The 23309-nt window shown below is 35.5% G+C and overlaps 1 protein-coding gene across 1 annotated transcript in view; it reads right to left on the reverse strand.

Annotated features, from left to right (window-relative positions):
• Positions 1–2398: 2398 nt before the first annotated feature.
• RSPO3 (R-spondin 3) overlaps positions 2399–23309 on the reverse strand; it is a 77478-nt gene continuing 56567 nt past the window's right edge. The window contains exon 5 of the mRNA XM_067702167.1: positions 2399–3643. Within this exon, the coding sequence (XP_067558268.1) occupies positions 3450–3643 (194 nt within the window). The 3' untranslated portion in view covers positions 2399–3449. The remainder of the gene's footprint in view (positions 3644–23309) is intronic.

A 23309-nucleotide genomic window follows, 5' to 3' on the forward strand; every position in this document is an offset into this window, starting at 1 on the left:
CTAGAAGTAGGAATATAATACAAAAATGTTAATACTACTAAGTTAGCGAGATGAAATGTCATTGTTTGCAACAGGAACAGTCTCAGTTGATCCAACCACCAGCTTTATGTAATCTTACTCTTTCAGTGGAGGGTAAATTTATATTGGCTTCCAGACCAACTCTGTGTTACAAGAAGTAACAAATCAGCCTTAGAAAGAGGCCTTGTCCCCAACTACTTTGCCCAGAAATAGTTTCAGTCTGACTGAGATAGAGTCTAGTCAGTTCTTCTATTAAAATATATTTATGAGAAAGACATAGTATCTTTATGTCCATTTATAAAAAATGCATACTTTAAAGAATAGGTGATTTTTTAATTTTAAGAAGATCCAAGACAAAACTTGTATTTACATTTTGGTTCCTATTATTCATTTCATTTCCATGATTCTCACATATATACTTATTCCTTGAAATTATTACATGTGTGCATCTATATGGATACTATCATATATTAATCAAGATAAAATTGATTTATGCGTGTGGCTTGTGGAATTATTTTTATTGATATTTATTTATATGTAGAATTATTATTATATTGAGTAGGGAACCTTTTAATTCTCATCTAAGAGCCTACACATTCCCACTTTTTGGAAAAGCAGGGCTGGGGAACCCAAAGAACACTGTCACTAATGCAGAGTCATTAGGGATAGCACCCTGAACTAACAGAAATGTCACATGCTTCCCTGCCAATGATCATCTCTAGTCTACCTCTTTCATGCTGCACATAAGAAATGGGGACCCAGAGCAGTTAAGTAACTTGTAAGTGGTTAACACCTATGACTGGATAGAAGAGAGACATAGTCTCTATTATAAAGTAGAATCTGGAGACTAGAACAGGAGTGTGGATCAGACATGGATTTCCATTGCTGCACTCCCTCGATTTTCTTTGTATCAAGAATTTACCAGCCATCTGTTACCATTAACAGTTTACCAGATCTTAGAGACAGAATCAGAGCAGAAAGTTAATGCCTTCTGTGACTAGCGCAGGAATTTTACCAGAAGTTAAACAGGAGATTTTGCTCAAAGTTGAGTAGGCTGCTAGTTTGAAGATGATAATGATTCCATGTGCCTAAAGATCTATTACGTGTGGACTGAGAATTGCAGTCAAAATTGATGTTATCTTTGTCTTCACTTATATTTCCCCAACGTGTGACCATTAATGCTAGTTTTCATTTCTTTTTCCTTTGTAATATTTCTACCTGTAATTACATGCTGCTTCAAGGATTTAGATTATCTGCCATTGTCTGGGGGACCACAGGGTAAAAGTCTTGAGTCAAAACACCTGGGAAGACATGATAGTCATTTGCCACGATTGTTGTGTCCTAGTTTATTTAACCTTTATCCCAGTACTGCATATGCAGGCGTAGATCTTCCCAGTAATTGCTTGTTGAAAGAATGAAGACAGTGGTAAACATAGAAAATACACAAAAATAATTTGGCCACGTATGCTTGACTACATAAGATCGAGGACAAAGATGGTGATAGAGACCACCCCAAAGTTCTAGAAGATGGGAATATACTTCCACCTAATATAGCTCAGTAGGAAAAGATTTGTTTCTCCTTAGTGACATAAATTGTAGGTGAAGATAGAATTATTTTTATACATTGGGAATATATCTAGTTAGTTGAAACACATCTCATGTGGATAAGAAAAGAAAACACCAGGGTAAGAAACAGGAACACATCATTCAGAAATTTTATATCTTGGAAGAGGAAAAGAGAATTAAGCCAAATAGTCCATATGAACAGTACAGCTGGTGGAGAAAGAATGACCAGAAATAAGCAGCCAGAAACCAGATTCATTGCCAGGTCTTCAGAAAGCACTGATCTTTAGAGAGCTAGGAAGCCTGGTGGACAGGCGAGCTGTGTGTCCTTCCATGACAACAGGAAGTTTATGGTGGGTCATGAGATTCTGTGGCACATGCCTCCTTCTGCCCTGGGCTGGCTGTGTCCTCTTTGAAATACTGGTGAGGCCTCCAGCTAGGGTGACTTCAACCCCTAAAAGGGATCCACAGACTTAGAAAATATGGAGAAGAAAAGGCCAAATGTTCACGATGCAGGAGGAGCTGACACACAAGAAAAGATGCTAATTGTGAAGCAATGAAGGGGGAGTAGTGAAATCATTTAGGGAGGCCCCTGCACCTATAACTAGAATGTTTTGATCAAAATAAGAAAAAAAATTGAATAAATATCTCCTAATACCTTGTAAGTAAATCTGCAATGGCTCAGATAACAGTGGATTCCAAAAGCAAACACTGAGAAATGTAATATGTTCTGAATTACATAGGATACAGAATCCTCTTCCCTAATTCAGGAGTCTCTAAGAGTAACAATTTTCTAAAAAAACAAAATGAACAAAGCTTTAAAAACTATCAACAAATATATTTATTGTGGTGGCTTTCCCCCCATTAGATACACTTTGTTAGGAAGTAGTATCCCTTTCAGTTCCAGGTGGACCATTAAGCAGGTAATAAGATTGCTCCCCACCCCCACCCCCACTCCATTGAGAGAGAAAGAAAACACATGACTTTGCAAACATGTTATATTTTCCTTGCTCTAGTTTTCATTTTCTATGAAATCAGAATTTTCTTCTAATAAGTATGATTTGTTTTTGGAAGTAACTTACAGGTACATGTTTACAGACTTACATAACCCAAGGGGTAGCAGAGGCTGAACCACACAGTGCTGACATAGACTGGAGACCTGTTCCAGGTAATCACAACCCTTCACAGTTTTGGAAAGCACAAAAGTCATCTCCAACTCTATGGTTTCTTCCACATTTTGCCAATCCCATACAGTATATTTAATTCTGTAAATATGTGCACTCTCATGCTTCTTGCAGAAGGACAAATGAGGGCAAGAGAACCAAGCTTATAACAGTTGTTTCTGTGGTGATAATTCCTATGATTCCAAATGCCAGGCCCTAAAATTTGAGCACTCTCTAGATTTCCTGCACAAAACAACACCGTCCTTTGAAAGATGTTTCTCTCCTCTGATCTCCTGTTTCTTTTGAAGGGATACCACATCTTTGAATTTGCAGAACTATCATTTGCTTCTTTAAACAAATAGCTCAAAAAAATACTTTTATAGGAAAAAGATGTTGCTTCTCCAGATGTCGTCATTATGTTGTTACATCTTATAGCCTATTGATGATTATGTACAAAATTTCTTGTCTCTTAAAAATGCACAGAAGCGCGTAAGATAACCATTCAAAAACATCCCTTCTTTGAACTTCCGGCTCTTTGTTGTTAACTATGCTTGTATGAAGAATATAGCAACTATCTGGAATGTTGTTTAGACTGAGCAGTAACTGACACTTTGTCCATTTGTGGTCCTAATGGCTAGAGCACCTGTCCTGGGCATCTGGTGGAGATAGCAGCATCACGAGTTTACAACAATCTCATGGGACTCTCTAGTGTACAGTGCTGACTGATACCGATTTCTGTTGTTTATCTTGGACCTTTCGCTTCTTCTGCTGCTGTTTGTCTTTGTTTTCTTGTTGCTCTGGAGTTTCTCTGCTGGGCTCCAGACCTTTGTTATCAGGTATTGCATCCTTACTTTCTTCTTTATTAAGTTTTTTTCTTTTTCTCTCCCTTCCTTTTTTTCCTGAAATGAAAGGATACACCTTTAAAAAAACATTGAATCATGTTCTATTTGGTTATTCTAAGTTTTTAAAAACTAGTTGAATTTCTCTTAGGTTGCATACCATGCCCACAGATACCAAATATCTACTATTTAAATCATTCATTCAACTAGTCTTTATGAAGGCTGTGCTATATTTTAAGCAATGTAAGCATGAAACACATACAACATATAATGAAGCAATTAATATATGATAGTTCTGAATTCCAGATGGTTCTATTGCTATAAGTTTGATATGAATATTATTTTACATGATAGCTCTTTATGGATATTTAATAGAAATTATTGAATAGATTTCTTGCCATCTAAGAAATTTATTAATGTCTATACATTATCTGGCTCCTACATAAGGCACTATTTTGTTTTCAAAATTGTCCAAGTAGCAGTTACATACTTGCAATATGCTGATATATCTACATGTCATCTACTAAAAGAGAATTAATTTGCATAAAAAATATGTAAATAAAGGTTCATGAGGAATACCAGGATAACTATATTTTAATGCAAGTATTTATATGTTGAAATTAATTTCCATCACAAATTCTCTACATGCAGGGGTAGCTGTGTCTATAACTTATCGATAACCCTATGGTATTAGCTACCAGGGCAGGGACTTTGTGTCTCTATCAACCAAATGAGTAGATATTTATTGGAATATACTGGATTCCATGGAGGACCTTGACCTTGAACTGGGTTTGAAGCACAGATTTATTCAGATTCACACTCTGAGGCATTTTGAAAAGTGGAATCAACACGACTTTAAAGGTTTTGATGCAGAAAAGCATATTGCAAGAAAGACTGGAGCCAGGGTGAAGAAATGGATTTTATTCTATTGGACTCGCGGAACTGTTAACAGTTTTAGAAGAGAGTAATTTGATCAAAATGCATGAGTCTGGCACCAAATTAGATGAATCGTTTTTTCAAATTTCAAATTAGTGAATTAACTAGATATTTTATTATCACGTTAACATTTTACATATACAACCTACAGCGTAAAATAATTTCAAGGGCATGATTTTAGTAACCTCCATTCATACCCACATCCCAGTGAAAAATTACTGATTCAAATCAATATAGTAAATGAACACTAGGAACAAACTACTCCTTGGTGTGGGAGAAATTCTGATTGGCTGTATCCCTACACACTGAGCCATGTAAAATCTGAAATTAGTTTTGGTCTACAAAAAGTCACTTTGGACAAAAGTATTTTGGATAAATTATTTGCATGACAGAACCAAAATATTTTCACGTCCTGAAATAGGCTGCAAATATTGAATTCAGTGGTTTGGCTTTCCTTTTCTTGAGCTCTGGTTATGGAATTCTAGGAACCAATATTAATACTGCATTCGTAAACTCGGCCAACACAGTCTCCTCGGATTTTATGCCGCAGCTAGCTTTGCCTGAGACTATATTTACAAAACCTTCCAGTTACTTTATGAAAACTTGCCTTGTTGGGCTCAACATAACACACCTCCAGATTTTGGACTCTAAAAGGACAGTTAACAAAAATGAGAACTCAGACCACGTAAAATAAATATCAGTCAAATTATTTTGGATATGTAGAGATGAGCAAACAATATTAGAGTTGACTGTATGTCTAGGGTTGACTAGTTGTATACTGATTCACCCATTCCATTATTCTTTTCACTTAAAAGAATAATCCTGGATTGATAAGATTTCTACAGAAGAAATTCAGGGTGTTTTGTTTTTTTTTTTATGCTGGCTTTACACATTTGAAGAGCTGACATAAACTTATTAACTAAATAGAGAAAACTGAAGAGTTAATTTACTTTCTTGAATATGTACCATAATTTAGTTTTCACAAGTCTGCATGAACCGAAAGAGAGCAATGCTGGTTTTTATGGTGTATGCTTGATTTTCTGAAGGACATGGCTGCAAAGGTTAGATTACATAATATTTCCATTCTGAAGAGCATTTTGGAGGTGTTCAAGCTCAACTCTAAAAATATTGTCAGTGAAAATCATTCCAAAGTTCCAAAAAAACTACTGACCCCAAACAAAATGTTATTTTTATGGAAATTATCCAAAAGTTCAGTGTTTAACATTGTTCTCTTGATGATGGTCCAACATCTTACAGCTGTGATCCCAACCATAAAGTTTTGGACATGTAAAAAATATATTGTTTCTTTCTTGGTCAGAGATTGATTTATATGTTTTCTAGCTACATGTGACAATGTACTCAACTTACAGTGCATTTCTGCTTATTAGCAAACTGATATGATTATTTCTTAATATGGGCAGAAACATTCTTGGAAATAGCTTGAAACCCAGTATCATAGTTTTATTATCCAAGGAATAACTATTTAGTCTGGGCGGTGAGTGAAAAGGGAGGTTCTACTAAAGTAACAGGAAACTAGCACATTGTACATTGTTGTTGCCCAACAGAGGGCTATTGCACAATAGAAGAATGTGATTATTACTTTTTACAGGCCATGTGTTAGTGGTTGGAAATGCTAACTACCCTTTTGCGTAAGTAATATATTTTCCTCTTGTCCAAGAAATAAAAATGCAGAAGAGTGGCTCTAGTCCATTAAAAAATCACATGCAATTTGGGAAATTTGGTAAGGTTTTCATTAAAGAGGATTTCTTTTTCTATTCTGGTGACTTTTCATTGATGTGGTCAATAGTTATTTTTATACTTTTTTGGGTAATTGTGCAAACTAAGCATTCCAGTTATCACAATCTTACATATATAAGTTTGTGTTTTGTCATTCATTGATTATGTGTGTGCACATACACACGCGCACCAGAATTGTGTTGTAGAGTGTTCCAATGATTAAAAGAATGTTCATCTTCCCTCGATGTTCCATCCTCATGGGCGGACTTTGCATAGAAACCATCAAAAAGAAATTGCTATTAGCAATCAAGTACAATCTGAGCCTTTGCATAGAAATGTAATGTTTAAGAACACTGTCTTACATATGTAGAGAACAAATGTATGGGCACCAAGCGGGGAAAGCGGGGGGCAGGGGTGGTGGTGGTGGGATGAATTGGGAGATTGGGATTGACATATATACACTAATATGTATAAAACAGATAACTAATAGGAACCAGCTGTATAAGAAAAAATAAAATTAAATTAAAAAAAAAACACTGTCTTTAGAGTCAAAAAAACATGGTGTTCAAATTCTAGGTCTGCCACCAGCTATTTGTGTGACTTTTGGCAAGTTGTTGATATCTCTCGGGATTAATTGTCTGATATTTAAAATGTGGATAATCATTACTACTTGCTAAACTTTTTAAGGATTGCGTGAGATGCTTGTAAAACACTTAGCATAGTGCATGGCACACATTAACCATGGGAGAAATGAAAGCGAATGTTAATAACTCATTACACAAACACAAATTAAACCTCTATCCCATGTCAAAGAGTGGGCTAAAACCTGGGGATACAAGTGAGATATAGAGACAGACACAATAGATATAGTCACACACTAATGCAAAATTTGAAGCATGCACAAGATCTACTGGTTGCAGACCAAGAAAAGCATTGAACTCTGCCAATGGAGATCGAAAAAGATTCCCCAGATGGGGTGATGTTTGAGCTGAGCTTTAAAGAATTAGTGAGAGTTTGCCAGGCTGAAGAGGGGAAAAGGGCATGGTAGGCAGAGAACAATATGTCAATGGCATGAAGGCATGCAAGGACATGGTGAATCTGGGGAACTGAAGTAGACTTCCTTGGTTTGATCAGAGTTTATATACAGTATATTACCCAGAGAAGCTGGAACAATAGACAGGACTTGATTGCCATTTGGGGAGTTTGTCCTGAGGACCAGTGGTACTGAAAACTGGAGAAGGGCAAGTATCAGAATCTGAGAGCAAAGCAGAGTTTGGGTGTTTCTGTGACTAGTTTAACATGTGACCTTATTTTCTATTTCAGAAACACTTCTGTAAGTCATAAGAACCCATAAAGTGAGTATTGGTAATGACTGGTATTTATTTTTGAGCCTTAACTTTTAAAAGAGTAGCTAAAGTCTATGTGAAGACCATATAGCCGCGTATTATTTAAGATTCTGTTGCAAGACAGTGTCACATAATTGAGTAGGTGATTGACCTTTTTGAGATCCTGAAGTTACTTTCTATTAATACAGTAGTATATAGCCATTTATGTAAACACCTCCTAGGGCCTTCTGCAGACCAGGTTTCCAAGCGCAGATGACTCTGAAAAATACAGATTCCTAGTGCCACTCCTGGAGATCATGATTCAGTAGTTTTCATGATGGGCCCAGGAACCTACAGTTAAAAACATGTTCACCCCCAGTTTATTCTTATGTGCAGCTTCATTTAAGAACCATAGCTGTAGATCAACAGAAGATCCAATTTCCTTAAACATATACTCTCAAAAAGTTCATTTCATATCACATGGCTTATCATTTCTTTTCTTATATTTTTTCCCATGGATATCAAATATGTTTTTTAACTTACTGTAGCTACTAATTTTTAAGTCAAGTTTTCTGATTAGGTACATTTGGAATAGACACCTAGATACAAAACAAAAATTAGCTGCAGATAGTCTTTTTAAAATATATCAAGGAAATATGAACTGAAAAGAATAAACATATTAAAAAGAACAAAGAGAGAAGGAAATGATCCTGAATTATATTTCCTAAATTACATATAACATATTTTAAGTTCCAAGTAAAAATAAAAACCACAGAAAATGCTCAATCACCCTTTTAAATATAATGCGGTTATAAATAAAAGAGTTGTTCTCCTTAGAATCACAAATATAATTTATTTATTGAGAATTATTCGAATTATGAATATCAGTTCACAGTTTTCCAGATGTTTAGAAATATCTAAGTCTTTATAAAAGCAGCTTCTTGGTGAATTTCTTGCAAGATACCACTAAGGGGAGCTATTGAGCTTAAGCAGCTCCACTTCCAAGACTTTTTCAAAAAGCTGAGAATGTATCCTACACTCTAAACTGAGGACTAAATATGACTGAATCTATGATTCAAACCAATTAAATAAATATCCCATCAAAAGTACAAAATTTATTGCTAGGTAGTTTCTCTTTATTGGGTGTAGAAGGAAATTCGACTGGAAAGGCAAGGCTTTATACCTTCAAAAGAACACAAGTGGTGTGAAAATGGGGTTAATCTGATGAATTTTGGATCTAGAGTTGGACCTGAAATTTATGTATAGAGGATGAAAATTCCAACTTTTTTCCTTTTTGTTAAGACATCACTGAAGAAATTTCACAACGGAGGGGAAATTGCTACGGTATAACTTCTTCAGCAAATATGATTTATCGTGTAAATACATATTTAAGGGTCTTTGAACTGTGGGCACAGGACAGGACAGCCTGACCCAGTGGTGAAGAACAGAGCTGAAAGTCAGCAAGGCCAAATTCCTTCTCAGCTATATTATTACCAAATAGAACTGACTTGAGAAATGCATTAAAACCTTTTGTTTTGTTTTTGTTTTAATAAAATAGAAACACTTATTTCTTTGCTATTATTTTAACTCAGGAATTTATTCCAAATAAAGGGAAAATATGAAAGAATGATAGGTTTAAAAAAAAAATAGGCGACAATTTCTCCAAATGGAAATTTAAGCTACTTGATTTATCTACTCTGTACAGGTGATCCTTAAACAACACAGGTTTGAACTGTGAAGATCCACTTATACATGGATATTTTTCAACAGTAATATTACAGTACTATAGCTTCTGGTTGGTTAAATCCCCAGATGCAGAGGAACCATGGATATGGAGGGCAACAATAAATTATACTTGGATTAACCCTCTGAAGTTGTTTAAGGGTCAACCATCATTTAATACATGAATTAGTTCAATTGTACTTCCATTTAGCTTCCAAGATGCTTCTGAGTAACTATTCGCAGAAAAATAATTTGATGTATCATTACATGCTCTGCTAAGTGCTGTAATTTGGGGAGTTACCTTGAGCCCATTTTTGCAAAGATATTAAGACTGAAATAACATTTTGCCACCAATTGAAAATGGTTAATGTAAGAGATGTTAATCTATTTGTGTCATTCTTTTGGGGATTCTGAAACAAGTCTGTCCTGACTGAAAGGCACTGAGTGTAAATTTTCTGACGTGAAAGAAGATAAACCCAAACTTCTTGCCATGGCGCCCAGGATGCTTGTCCTGTAACCTGGCCCCTGCTTATGTAGTCAGCAACCTTGAAGACCTCATCCTTCTCTTCCTAGTCACCTCTGCACTTCACCTGCCACACTCACAGTGTTTACAGATCCCGTATGTTTGATTCATTTCCCTAGAATGCATTCTCTAGTATCCCTTGCTCTAACTCAGACTTAAGTACTCACATGTCACCCCTTCAGGGAAATCTTCCTCACTCTTCTAACTTTCTCTTAAGCTGGATTATTTATGTTTCTCCTCTCTTTGCTCCTTAAACTCCCAATTAGTAATCCTGTTGCAATAATCAAGGAGAAGATGACTTGAGCTGTCTGTTTTTAAAAATAGTAAGAGCAATGACAGATAACTAAAAATTAATGAACACTTCCATGTGCCAGGCATACTTCTAAGAGCGAGCACTGTGTCTATAAGCTCTATTATAACCTCCATGGGAAGATGAGGAAAACGAGGGCTCTTCTTAACCACCGTGTTCCTCTGCCTCCACAACTGTGTCTCAATAGAGCACAATGTGACACGACATCCTTGTATTCTTGTTTTATTTCACACTTAAACTACTGAATACAAAAAAACAAAAAAGAAAAGACAGTGTGCGGGTGTGGACTAACATAGGAAAACATAGAGGTTTTGTAAATATTAGAACATACTTACTTGACCTCTTGAAACTTCAGTTTCCTGAGCTGCCAGTTGTTCCTCAGAACCTAAGAGCACTTTGCAGTAGATGTTTTGTGTCTTCACCATCCAGTTACCTCATGCTCTACCCTCTTCTGTTTTATTGCTACAAGTCTGTTTAGTTTTCATTATTTCCACTCGTCTCCCAATCACATAGAGGTAGGATATTGCATACATATATATATCTTACCATTCATATCTAACTTAGAAACTTTGACTTTTAAAACTACCACTATTACATTTTTGAAATTCTAATAAAATTATCAGGGATTTTTATATTTTGTTACATTTAATATCAGAAAAAGAGAAAGAAAAACTGTATGAATTTAAATTTCACAATCCCACTGAGGCTTGAAGGCAGTCCCATTATAAATAATTTCATTTTATGGCAGATATCATAAACGCCAATAATAACAACTTTTCAGAATCTATATTTCCATAATATGCTTCAGCATAATCAACTTGCTTTTGCCAAATCAAATACTTTCCTTATGAATTGATTGTTGTCAGTAGGCCTTTACAGATTTTTTTCCCCTGTGTTGCTTAAATAGTTTCATTACTCACTGAAGATTCAAGATCTGAAATTTTGAATTCTCGCTCCACGTCCTAACAGAACTTTCCATGTGCCTTTCCCCCAAACGCAACTCCAGTCCATCTTCATGGTTCTGATGCCTAGAATGCTACCCTGGACTTCTTGCACTCAAAAGGGACATTACCTAGAGTGCCAAGGGAACTGTCAGAGATACTGGATACTGCATACTGTGATGCCTTCTTGTTGTAAGTCGTCAGTATTAAAAGAACAGTTAAAAGTGCAAGGAGAAAAAAGAAACCCAAAATGTTTTACTATTTGCAATATTTACAATTTACTCATTATAAAAGTAAAGGGTACCCTGTATTTTATTTTATAATATTTAAAAAATATAACAGTGCATTACGATTTACATTACATAACTATTTTAAGCTTAGTATTCTTTTATGTGGGCTAATTTCTTTTGAATCAACTACCTTTTGTTTGAAAGTTCACTTGAAATTAGTAAGTTCAGTGTTGTTTTTTTTTTTCAGTGCAAAATTTCTTAACTTCACTTTGAAATTCTACCCAGCATATTAGGTTAGATTACAAAATTCTTAGAAACTAAATCACATACAATTTACATGTTGAAAATTTCCTGATCTAAGCATGTTTGCATAGTGTGTTTTGAACTAGATCTTGGGTCGTATACAATTTCATCTATTGGATAAGCAAGTAAACTTATTCTGATTTTCATTTGCTGTCAAAGAACGTGTTGGTAAATTTCACCTATTAAATCAGTCAAATTTTGTTCATTACTTTTGCCATGAAATTCATGACTAGCTTGTGAAATGACTATTACTGCTCTCTTTACAAAAAATGACTCTGCATATGATATTTTGATTGTTTCACATACTGTTTATGAATTTACGAGGATATGTGTATATTGCTTATCTTCAGAAATTAGACAGTGATGTGGCTGACACCGCTATTTCAAAAACCGTTGAAACCTGCCTAGTAGCATTGTCGAGTGTCCTCCCAAAATTTTCAGTAGAGACCAGTCTTCTCGAAGTATTAATGAGTATCTTGGAAATTAATTTATGTGTTTATCTTTGTTGTAACACTCATTCTCTACCTTGTCTCCCTCCTCACAGCCCACCCTCAACTCATGTTGACTGCTGCTATAGGCTACCATCTTATACATCAAGGTAGAGAATATGTATGAGTCTATGGAATGTTTACATCAAAATTTTTTCATATCATCCTTTAAAAAATTTATTGCAGCAATTTAAATATAAAAAATACCACCCAGTTTTTTTCTAGGAATAGCCTCTTTGAAAATTCCTATCATATGCATATTGCCAGACTTAAAGTATGTAAGAGTTTATTATGGACAGGATTTCCTACAAAATTATTTTAAAAGCAGAATACACAATTGTCAGACCATCTTTTGAGTGATTCCTTTAAGAAGTATGGGCAATGATTTCTTTAATACTTCACTATAATGAATGTTTAAAAAACATTTCATATTTTTGTGATAAATTATTTTTCCTACGTTTGTGTCATTAAATTTTTTTTTTTTCTTTTGACTGAGCTGTGCGGCATGTGGGATCTTAGTTCCCCGATCAGGGATCGAACCTGGGCTCCCTGCAGTGGAAATGCAGAGTCTTAACCACTGGACCACCAGGGAAGTCCTCAATTTAAATTTTAAATGTAACAACTTTATTTAATATACCACTAGTCAACAATAAGTTGAAAGTACTGCCTGAAGTGTAGACTGCTTTGAAAATCTGAGTCTTAAAAATGTTTTTCTTGGTGAACTTTTCTTGGTGAATTTTCATTCTCTTGCTCTAAATCTTTCTGAGTTGACAATCATCCTACCCCAGTCCCACTAACACATGCTAAAGTAACACAATAAAGAACGCTTAAATTTGTTGACTTACCCAATTCATTTACCTTAGAGAACCAAAAACCTCAGTTATATCAATATTTGATTCTGAAAATTAACAATTGATATTTTAAAACTGTTTTTCATCCTCACATATTCCTCTCATGAGAGAACACAATGACAGTGTGTTTTCATGTAGAGCTTAGTCAGAATAACACTGGTATTTGAATTTTCCCATTTTTCTTCAGTTAGGTGTGTAGGTTCACAGTTCAGTCTTTCATACTTGAAATACAGGTTCTGGAATCTGTTTATGGTAAATATCTACCAAACGCCTTTTTTTTTTTTTTAAAGAGAGTCACTGAGCCAAGAGCACTGTCTTCATCTTTCATGAAATATAGTTTTCCAATTAACAGGAAAGTCCTTCATTTCAAAAGTCTGAACAGAATGCTACTTGAAAATTCATTCCAGCTGGTTAAATTGAAGAACTGAAAGAATTCCAAAGAAAGAATATTCTCTTGGCATTTATCATTTGACTTTCATTTGGATAAATTTCCATTTGGTCCAAGAACTTGTCTCAGAATTTTGCTCTTCTGAGACAAAAAAAGAAGTGTTGATAGGCATGTTTGACTGTGCTGTACTTCCTCCCTTACCCAAATTGTGTACTCGGTTGTATTGACAGGAGGAGATGGCCTCATACTTGCTGACACATTGGCAGTGATTGATTATACAAGAAATGTTGATATTATTCTAGTCACTTTTATCATTTTATGCACGAGTTGACTGTGCTGTCTAATTCTCATTCTACCACATCCCACTCTTTCTTTCCTTTGAAGCTTTTTACTGCTTGATGGAGGAAAAATGTAACTCTAATCTGGAATTACATCACAGGGGGGAAAACAACTACCAAGCGTTTTATCTAGTGTGTTACTCCATATTTTTAGTAAAGATGTCACACTCTTTTATAGTTATAATTTAGTATTTTCAGCAATTTATTGATTACTTATGTAAAGCTAATTTTTTTAATGCAACTTCAGTACATTCTCAAATGTTTTCACTATTAATACTAGTTTCAGTAATACTAGTTTTAGTATTTTCTTTCTTTTTTTGTTACAGATTCTATCTCAAACTATTGACTTCTTAACTAGCTTAGAAAACATAGAGTACCCCATGTAGCCTCTACTATATTAAAATTTGCAAGAAATAAAGTTTCTTCATTAATGTAAATAAGATAATAAGGGGTGTATTTCACCTGTAGCAGATAACACAAGCTGTTTTAAGTACTTTTTCTCTCACTCTGTTCGTGTGAATATCTGTTCTTAATTAGAAATACTTTTCACATGCATTTCCATAAGCAACAAGGTAGCTCCTTGTAATTATTTCATCAACAGTGGTTACATATACTTGAATGGAATACAAATAATTTAATTTCTTTAAAAGTTTTGGGCAGTTGAGCGTTCACTAATCTAGAAATATCCACCCTATAATTGAGATTAGTAATATTTTACCACATCTCATTTTACAGTTTTTCATTGTACTTCCTTTCTCATGGTATTGATGCATGTTAGTGTGGGGGAGGAGTTGGGAGAGTAGACACATGTGCAACAAATGTGTGTGTATGTTTGTGTATACATATAAATACATATGCACATATTTATTTATAGGCCCCTTCCCACCACAGATGGAAAAGTTCTATTTTTCTGGTGGATTTAAAAATATTAATTCAAAGACAGAAAGCCTGTTTTCCAATTTAATTTTCAGTAAGTCTGAAAGGAGATTTAGCCAATTACAAGAGTTCTTCAGAAACCCGAACCTTTAAAATTAAGAGACTCTGCTAAGTTATGTGACTTTTACCTTTTTCTTATCAAACATATTTTCCATATGTTAAATTTAATTTAACTTAAATTAAGTTGCACCCTTTCTTTTCTTTGCAAACTTTCAAAATGTTGTGGGAAAAACAAAATATGTTGCTCTAATAAGCATCTGATTAATGCAGAAGAATTTAAAGAATTATGTTCATTCTTTGGATACTCAAACTTTTACATGTGGACTTCCCCTCCTAACATTGACATTATCATGAGAAGTCCAATTTCCCTCTTCTTTCTTTGCTACTAATTAGTCCATTTCCTTCCATTGTTTTGATTGGGTCCCTAAGTGTATATTTTATGTATTATCTACATATATTATCTACTGAATTTTGATCTATATTTCCAGGCCCTTTTTAATATGTCATGATGATATTGAATTATGCTTCTACTTTTTATAAAATAGGAATAACATTGTAGTAATAACTGTAAATATGATGGACTTACCTTTGTAGAAACTCAACCTTAATTTTGTTTCCCTATAAAAATATTTAGAAAGAAAATACAATTCACAGGATGGGTTATTTCAGGTCGGGTGGATAACGTTGGGGCTTCCAGCAGTGGGTTCCTGATTCATTTGCTTAATTTTGTGCACAGAGAACCTGGAGGCATAGGAGGCCTCCATACCTGGTACACAGGTAAGCACTGCTACCATTGCTCCAAAGAATGTGGCAGTTTTGCCTTTCTCTTTGGCACAAGCCTGTACACAGTTGTGACTCAATAAATATTGGTTAAAAAAATTAAATGAAAAGATGAATAATGCTCTCTTTTCTTGATTTAATGCTTGTCATTCTATTTGAGGGAGAGACGGGGAAGGACAGACATAGAGAGAGATGCTTTTGGTGTTATTATCACATATGCAAGCATGCTGTGATTACCCAGTATTTTGAACAACTTGTCTTAATGAATGACATTTATTATTATGGAGTCCTCTGCCAGTTAGCCACTTCCATACAATATTGGTTTCAAGTGACTACAATCCACTCCAGAGAGCTGCATCATGGTTGCAGGGAAATAATTTTAACTTGTCATGCTCTAGAAGATCATCTTTGGGATCAAACCAATGATGAATAACTAGAGTATCCCTAAGGCTGTTTCAAGTAGAGAACTTAGAAGTCCAGGTTGCGACAGAGGTTACAGAGCATCCTCTCTTCTATTGTGAGAAGGAACTTAAATTCTAGAACAGTTTTAGGGATTTGAGGGCTCTAAGGTTTCCCTGAGACTGGGAATGTGGACAACCTCTCAGCCCAAAACTGGGAAAGAGTGGCCTAAGAAAATTTTTCTGAGACTGGAGAATAAGAGGTGGTCAGGGAGAGAGTGGGGAAATGGAGGAGGAGAGGAAGGGACTTGGATGATTATGAAAAGTTGAAAGATGGCAAAATAGCTTTTTTCTTCCTTAAATTATCTCCTATAGCAGGCACAAATTATGCTTTATTTGGTGGAGTAGGGAATGTTGTCTTCTTTTAAAATAATGAAATATGACCCTGGCTCATCTTGGCCCAATCTTAGGGCTTTTGAAGTGGTACTGCACAGTCTCAGAAGTGTGATTTCCCCTTGAGTTTTGACTGACTGTGGCTTTTGTTGTAATCCATTGAATTTTGTGTTCGGTGGAATTCCACCAAAAGGAAGGGCCCTTGGGTAATATGATGAAACTGTCAATTTAAGAGGGTGTAGCAAGGGCAGCAAATGGCACGTGTAATGCAATTAACGAGAGAAAGTCCTAGGAAGGACTTAAGCAAATGAGCTGAAAATGAAATAAACTGTAACAGTTTCTGAAGGAATGAAATCTGTCTTACACCATCTCCACAAAAATGAATCCTTATTGTTTAATTGAGAATTTAAGAATCAAATAAGATGCTCTTGGAAATAAAAAGGCCAAATGAAATAGAAAAAAAATGTTCTAAAGGAATAAATAGTTTTTAATATTCCATGTTTTGGTTTTTTACCTTCTGAGCAAAGTGCACAATCTTCCTGTGTCCCTGGAGACCATATGAAGGTAGAAAGGGGAATATATGACCAATGATTGATATAAACCCTTCCCTTATCTCCAGGGAACTTTTAGGAAAAAGGGTAGTAGTCAGGAGGTGATTAAAAATGCTGAGGAGTAAGAATATTTAAGGATGGCAGGAGTAAGATTGGCAGATTTATCTCTCTGCTGTGCTGGGGGTTGAGGGGATGGGAAGAAGAATCCTTTCTTCTCTATTACACCTTGGCCACCCTTAATCAAGTACATTTTGGGGCCCTGTAAACTCTCTTGGTACTTTTTAGATGCACAGGCCTTGAGGAGTGAAGCACAGAAGGCTGTCTCCTGGGCAGCCTTCCCTGAGTATGAACAGGTCTAGGTGTGGGTGATGAATCTCTCCTAACAGAAAACAATACCCATGATTTCTAAAAATCAGCAAATATTTCAGAGATCACTGAATGCTCTAATAGATGATTTTTGCTACTGCTCACAACACATAATAAGCATTGTATTCTTTATGTATGTTAATATATTTTACATTTTTGATTCATACATGGATTAATATATTAACATATTTTGCTGTACTAGTTGTTAAATGTTTTGAAAATCACTCCTTGCCTATATACATCCTTTAAGATACATTTCAAAGGCTGCTTTCTCCATGAAGCCTTCCCCAGTTATTCTCCAGCAGGTGAGTAGGGATGCAGTCAAGTATAGCTTCTATGACCTTGGACTTTGAAGTTAGAAAGATCTGAGTCTGATTCTCTGCCAAACCATTTAGTCATTTTCTATCCTTGGGGGATGTTGCTTAAACTCTCAAGACCTCATTTAAAAAAATATGTGCTTAAAAATGTGTGGCATTCAATTAAATGTCAAACATCTGAAATGGGTATCAGAGAATGTATATTTTAGACTTGGCTATATTACTTAACAGCAACGTGACCTTAAGTGAAGCGCTTTCTGTGATTCAGTTGACTCATTTATAAACACGAACAGATAATTCCTATTCTTCTCACTACTTGGGATAGGTGTGAGGAACAAATGATATATAACTACTTAGAAAATTGAAAAAATAATAAAATTATAACCCCTAAAATAATGATGATATGATGGTGGTGGTGGTCTCTATGAAGATATAAAACAGTTGAGTAAATCAAATCACCTTTGAAAACAGAAGAGCCCTAATTTGACTAAAATAAAACCTTAATTTTTTAAGACTTTTGGTGGAAGTCCTTAACCCACTCAAGTCCATCTGCTTTAAAATTTTAAAAATCTTACTCCTTATGTATTGCTCAAACATGTTATTGTCTCTTCATTCTCATTTAGTTCAAGCCTCTTACCATCTCCAGAGTGTAATTCTGCAAAACTAGGGACACTGCATTTTTTTGCTTCCAGCTGTTTTCCACTTTGCTGTCAGGTTACCCCCTTATAGCACGGAGGGCTGCTCTGCTGTTCCTGTTGGTCTCTTGTTTTTTTAATCTCCCCTGTGCCTGTATTTCCAAAGTTGGGAATACATAGCTTAGAAGGCCCTTCAGAATCTGACTCCAGTCTATTTTATAGTGTTATTTTTTACCCTAATTTGCCTTTGCTTCAGCTATACCACATGTCTCATGAATATCTGATCACATCACATTCTTTCTTGCTTTTGTGCCTTAGATGCTCGTCCTTAATGGAAAGCTTCTTTAGCTGGAAGAATTCTACGTGCTTTTCAAGAGCCAATAACACTTTACCTCCTCTGTTTCCAGAACACTGTACCCATCTGTCTATTTTGCCATTATTTGTTTACAACTAACTCTCACATGAAATTGTGAACTCTTAAGTGAGTCTCATACAGATTTGTGTATCTTCCTTGTCATTTTCACTTCTTGCATCTAGCATGGTTCCTGGCATACAGTAGTTACTCAACACATAAAGTCACAAGAAAGGATGAATAGGCAGAGTGTTCAATGCCAGAATCATACAGAGCTAGACAAGTGGTGATACCACAAGGCTTAAACAGCAAAAGAGTTTAACGACAATTCTATTCATAAAAACAGATTTTCTAGTAGGACATCAAGTTATTTATCAGACTTAGTTTGCCTTTGCCACAATTATATTGCTTTGTCAGTTTCTTTATATTCTTTTTAGTAAAGGAATCTTTGCTTTTGGTGATGATGTGATCCAGTAAATAAAACTGTTCTATATGAGGCATGGCATCATTACGTCACCCCAGCTGGAAGCAGTAAGGATACAAGGCTTACTCATGGTTCCATCACATCCAGCTTCCAATTTTCTAAGCTTCGGTTTGTCCACTGATTAATATGCACAACACATGCATGATGAGTTAGGGATGATGGATTTAGTCATATTTTCTACAGTCTGTTTATGAGAAGGATTAACTTTCCTTTTTAAATCAGTGAGAGATAGTCAGAGGGGACACACAGGCAGAGTAATGAAAGAACTGGGCAGACTTAGCCGAATCTGTCAACAATTTCGTATGGAGGAAATCATCACCGTAAATGTTCACTTCATAAAAAGAAGCAATGCTAGTTGATGTTTGGTCCTTGGCTTGGTAATCATTTATTTACCCAGGGTCCATTCAGAGAGCATTATGTAAATTGGGAGCCCTTCAAATTTCTAAGAAGCATGATCTACTTTACTGGAACAGCCGTGTGGCAGGCAGAATAATAGCCTCCCAAAGATGTCCATGTCCTAATGCTGGAACCTATGAATATGCTACTTTACATGGCAGATGGGAATTAAGGTTGCAGATGGAATTAAAGTTGCTAATCAGCTGACTTTGAGATGGATAGAGTATCTGGGATTATCTAGGTAGGCCCAGTCTAATTTCATGAGTCCTTAAAAGAACTTACAAGGAAGAAGAGGCAGAAGAGAGGGCCAGAGAGATGCTATGTGCAAAGGGCTCACCCTGCCATTTGTAGCTTTGAAGGAGAAGGAAGAGGCCCTGAGCCAAGGAATGTGGGCCGTCTATACAGGCTGGAAAAGGCAAGGAAGTGAATTTTCCCCAGCGCTACTAGAAACAAACACTGCTCTGTGGACACACTGATTTTAACCTAACTAGGCATGTGTTTGTCTTCTGACATATAGAACTGTAAGATGATAAATTTGTGTTGTTTAAGATACTATATTTTTGGTAATTTATGGCAGCAGTAGAAAACTAATATGAGCCCAAACTTTGTAATGGTTTTCTTATATTTCAGTTCATAAATATATGCCAAAAATGGTTTTGAAGACCACTATCCTACTATTCAGATGCTCTAGGTAACCTGAATGGATCATCTTGGCTCTGAATAGCATCTAACTTGTCTAGACAGACTGTTAGAACATAAGCACCACAGATTTCTTTCTGGCAACTTTATTCCTCAAAATTTGGAGAAATAGAATTTACTGGTGACCAAGCCTGCAAAAAGCAGCTGTGTCAGAAATACTAATTTTTTAAAAAGTCATACCTCTAATACTTATCCAATTCTTGTGAGAACCCAAAATTTGCTTTTCCTAAAAATGATCTGATTAATTATAAGACAAATTGTGAAACAAGATGGGTCCTTCCCATCTTATTTTTTTGTATACGGTGCCTACATTTTCAGTGTCAATTTGTGAACAAGGATTCCTATTAAGCAGAAATTCATCTGGAGTGTATCATCTGCAAGATCAGCTTTAAGAGAAATGAAAAAAATGTGAAGACAGGGAGATTCTTTAAGAATGAAATTATGCCTTCCTCCATGCGCCACACCAATGTGGTTACAGAACTTTGGGGAATTTATTCCAATGTTTTCTGTACTCATGGTGTTCATTGCTTCAGTTCTTCCTATCAGAACCTCCTGAGGTCAGAAAGTTTTGCCCTTTTCAGAGACTTTTTTCAGCCAGTGAAGGCTTCTGAGCTAACCAGAAATCAAAATGGGATGCTGCATTTTGTCAGAACTGCATGTTTAGTCTGCTTTCTTAGGAATAATCAAGAAAAGTTATATGTGAAAAGACACAGATGCTCCTTTCTCAGTGATATTTTCATACTTTTGAAGTATAATATGAAAAAATCTAGTTGAAATCTAGAACAACATGTATTTTGTATATCCATGTATTTTATTGATTTATAGAAGCTCACAAAAGATAAATATCTTTTGGAAATGCCTAAGATTATATATATAATATTATTATATTATACATAATATGTAATACAAGGCAATAAATGTTGTATCATGGTGATGTTGACCCTTAGTCCAGAATGTCTTTCTTTGAAAATGTATAGTAAACAGATATTCTACTATTTATTCTGACTTATAATTGAGCATATTTATAGCATGGAGAATATTTTTAATTTATCAGACTTCCAATCATTTTAGGAAAATCTCGAAAAGGTACCTAAAAATTAAGTTGCCCCAAATTTAATCATATTACTTATCTTTCATTTTTATTATTATGTGAAAAAAGTAGGACTCAAATTAAAGTTGCCTTAAGACATATATTTTGTTATGAGTTTAGTAACTAAAAAGCATGTGTGTATATGTTAGAGAATCTCAAGGAGTTGTTTGTAATATTTAAAGTTGTTGTCCAACCCAAATTCTATAAAATGTTACTACTTAACTATAATATACCATCTACTGCTTAAAAATCTATACAGTGAAATAGAATTAGTTAACATTTCAATATTTGGATTAAAGATGACTATAGACCCTCTCATAGGATGTAAAGCCCTAGAAGAGCAGCTAAGTAAATACCTATTAATATTCTATTAATACCAGTTTCATTTCACACTTCATTTCTATTTCAGAAATGAGTCAAAGGACTGTATCCAACAGATTGAGACTAATACTAGTGAAATAAAATTTATTATTCTATTCTATCATTAAAAAACCCAGCAAAACGCCAATAACAAAAACAAAACTTTAAGACCACTACTTGGCTCTCTCTGACTCCCTTCCCTGGACAGCCATTAAATAATTGACTTTTGAGGAAAAACAAGCACATTTGTAAAAAGTCTGGCTTCTTGTGAGTCCTTTCTCCCTTTGTCTTTCATCTCTTTTACTCAAGTTATAAAAAAAGAGAAAGTAGATGCAAATCTTTTTAATTTACATTTTTAAAAACTTCTTTTCAGTTCCTGTTTCACCAATTTAGTTTTTCACCTAGCTTTGATTATTCATCTTTATAGTTCCTGACTTACTATGTTCACACCTTATCAAAAATTCTAATAGAATATAGAGTTAAGTTCTTGTGACCAGAACTTATTACTGGCATGGAACATTTGGTGCCAACCTCCAACGAATCCCAGATTACATTTGTATCCACGTCCTCTTTTTGACAGGGTACTATCTTCTGCTGTCTCTGGGCAAATACACAGGTCCTGTCTGCTGGAAGACCAGCTGGGTTTAAGAAGGAGACGGACTCTCATGGTTGACAGCTAACCAGATGAATGTGCCTCTTCTGTACAGCTGAGGTAAGGAATTGTCATCAGTGAGTGTTTGGTACAATTTGGTAGCTTGAAAGGCTGGGAATTCACATTTGTGATATTTAAGCAGATTTTAGTCTCATTGGCTTATTCCCAAGAATTGGGTAACATGTTATAGTATTTGATGACTTGTTGGTTATTTGTTATTCTTCTAAATTCCCAAAGAATGAGCAAAATATCCAGTGGGAACACTGACATGAGCAACAGACTTAGCAGTCACTTTTGTGAGCCACCAGCCGTGGCACATCACATTAAAAACCCCAAACGCAGGCCAACCTTGGGTCAGAATTCTCCCCAGTTAGAGGAAGACTCTACCATGAAGGAAAAGAGCAAGTTCAGAAAGAGTCTTGGCTTAAAATGTAAGGTTTGAGAATCTTAGTAGAGTGGAAGGGGTGGAAACAGGTAGTGTTTATTAGAAATAAAAATTTCTAATAAAAAAGAGAATAAAAAATTTCTCTGCTGCCACAGAGAAGCACAGGGATTATCAAGAGTATAGTAATTCAGCTACAAGGAATTCATACCTTGTAACGGGTGTCACCTGAGTTAAATGAAGATGAACTTTGACTTTTATTTAAAATTAAATAAATATATAAACCCTAGAGTAAAATATTTCTTCTTTAAAATGTGTCTTGAGGTTTTTCATTATCCAAACCCTGGATTATCGTAAATTCATCCTAAATTTCTTTCCGGTGACTCCTAAGATAAAGTGCTTTTTTTTCCCCTTTCCTAGACATTAAAACACATTTCACTCTTTTTTTTTTTTTTTTTTGCGGTACGCGGGCCTCTCACTGTTGCAGCCTCTCCCGTTGCGGAGCGCAGGCTCCGGACGCGCAGGCTCAGACGCGCAGGCTCAGCGGCCATGGCTCACGGGCCCAGCCGCTCCGCGGCATGTGGGATCTTCCCAAACCGGAGCACGAACCCGTATCCGCTGCATCGGCAGGCGGACTCTCAACCACTGCGCCACCAAGGAAGCCCCACATTGTGCTCTTTTAAAGGCTTATTCTTTCCATCTGCTTGACCATATTAAGAATAGTCATGAAAACTGGCTGACCTAAAACAAGTGGGATTTTAGGACCCAAAGAAGCTAATAGTAAGGAGTGAGCATTTAGGTCTATTCACCAAGAAAAAGGAGATAACAAGTTCCCTGACACTG

Source organism: Pseudorca crassidens, chromosome 13, assembly GCF_039906515.1.
Source record: "Pseudorca crassidens isolate mPseCra1 chromosome 13, mPseCra1.hap1, whole genome shotgun sequence".
Classification (NCBI taxonomy): domain Eukaryota; kingdom Metazoa; phylum Chordata; class Mammalia; order Artiodactyla; family Delphinidae; genus Pseudorca; species Pseudorca crassidens.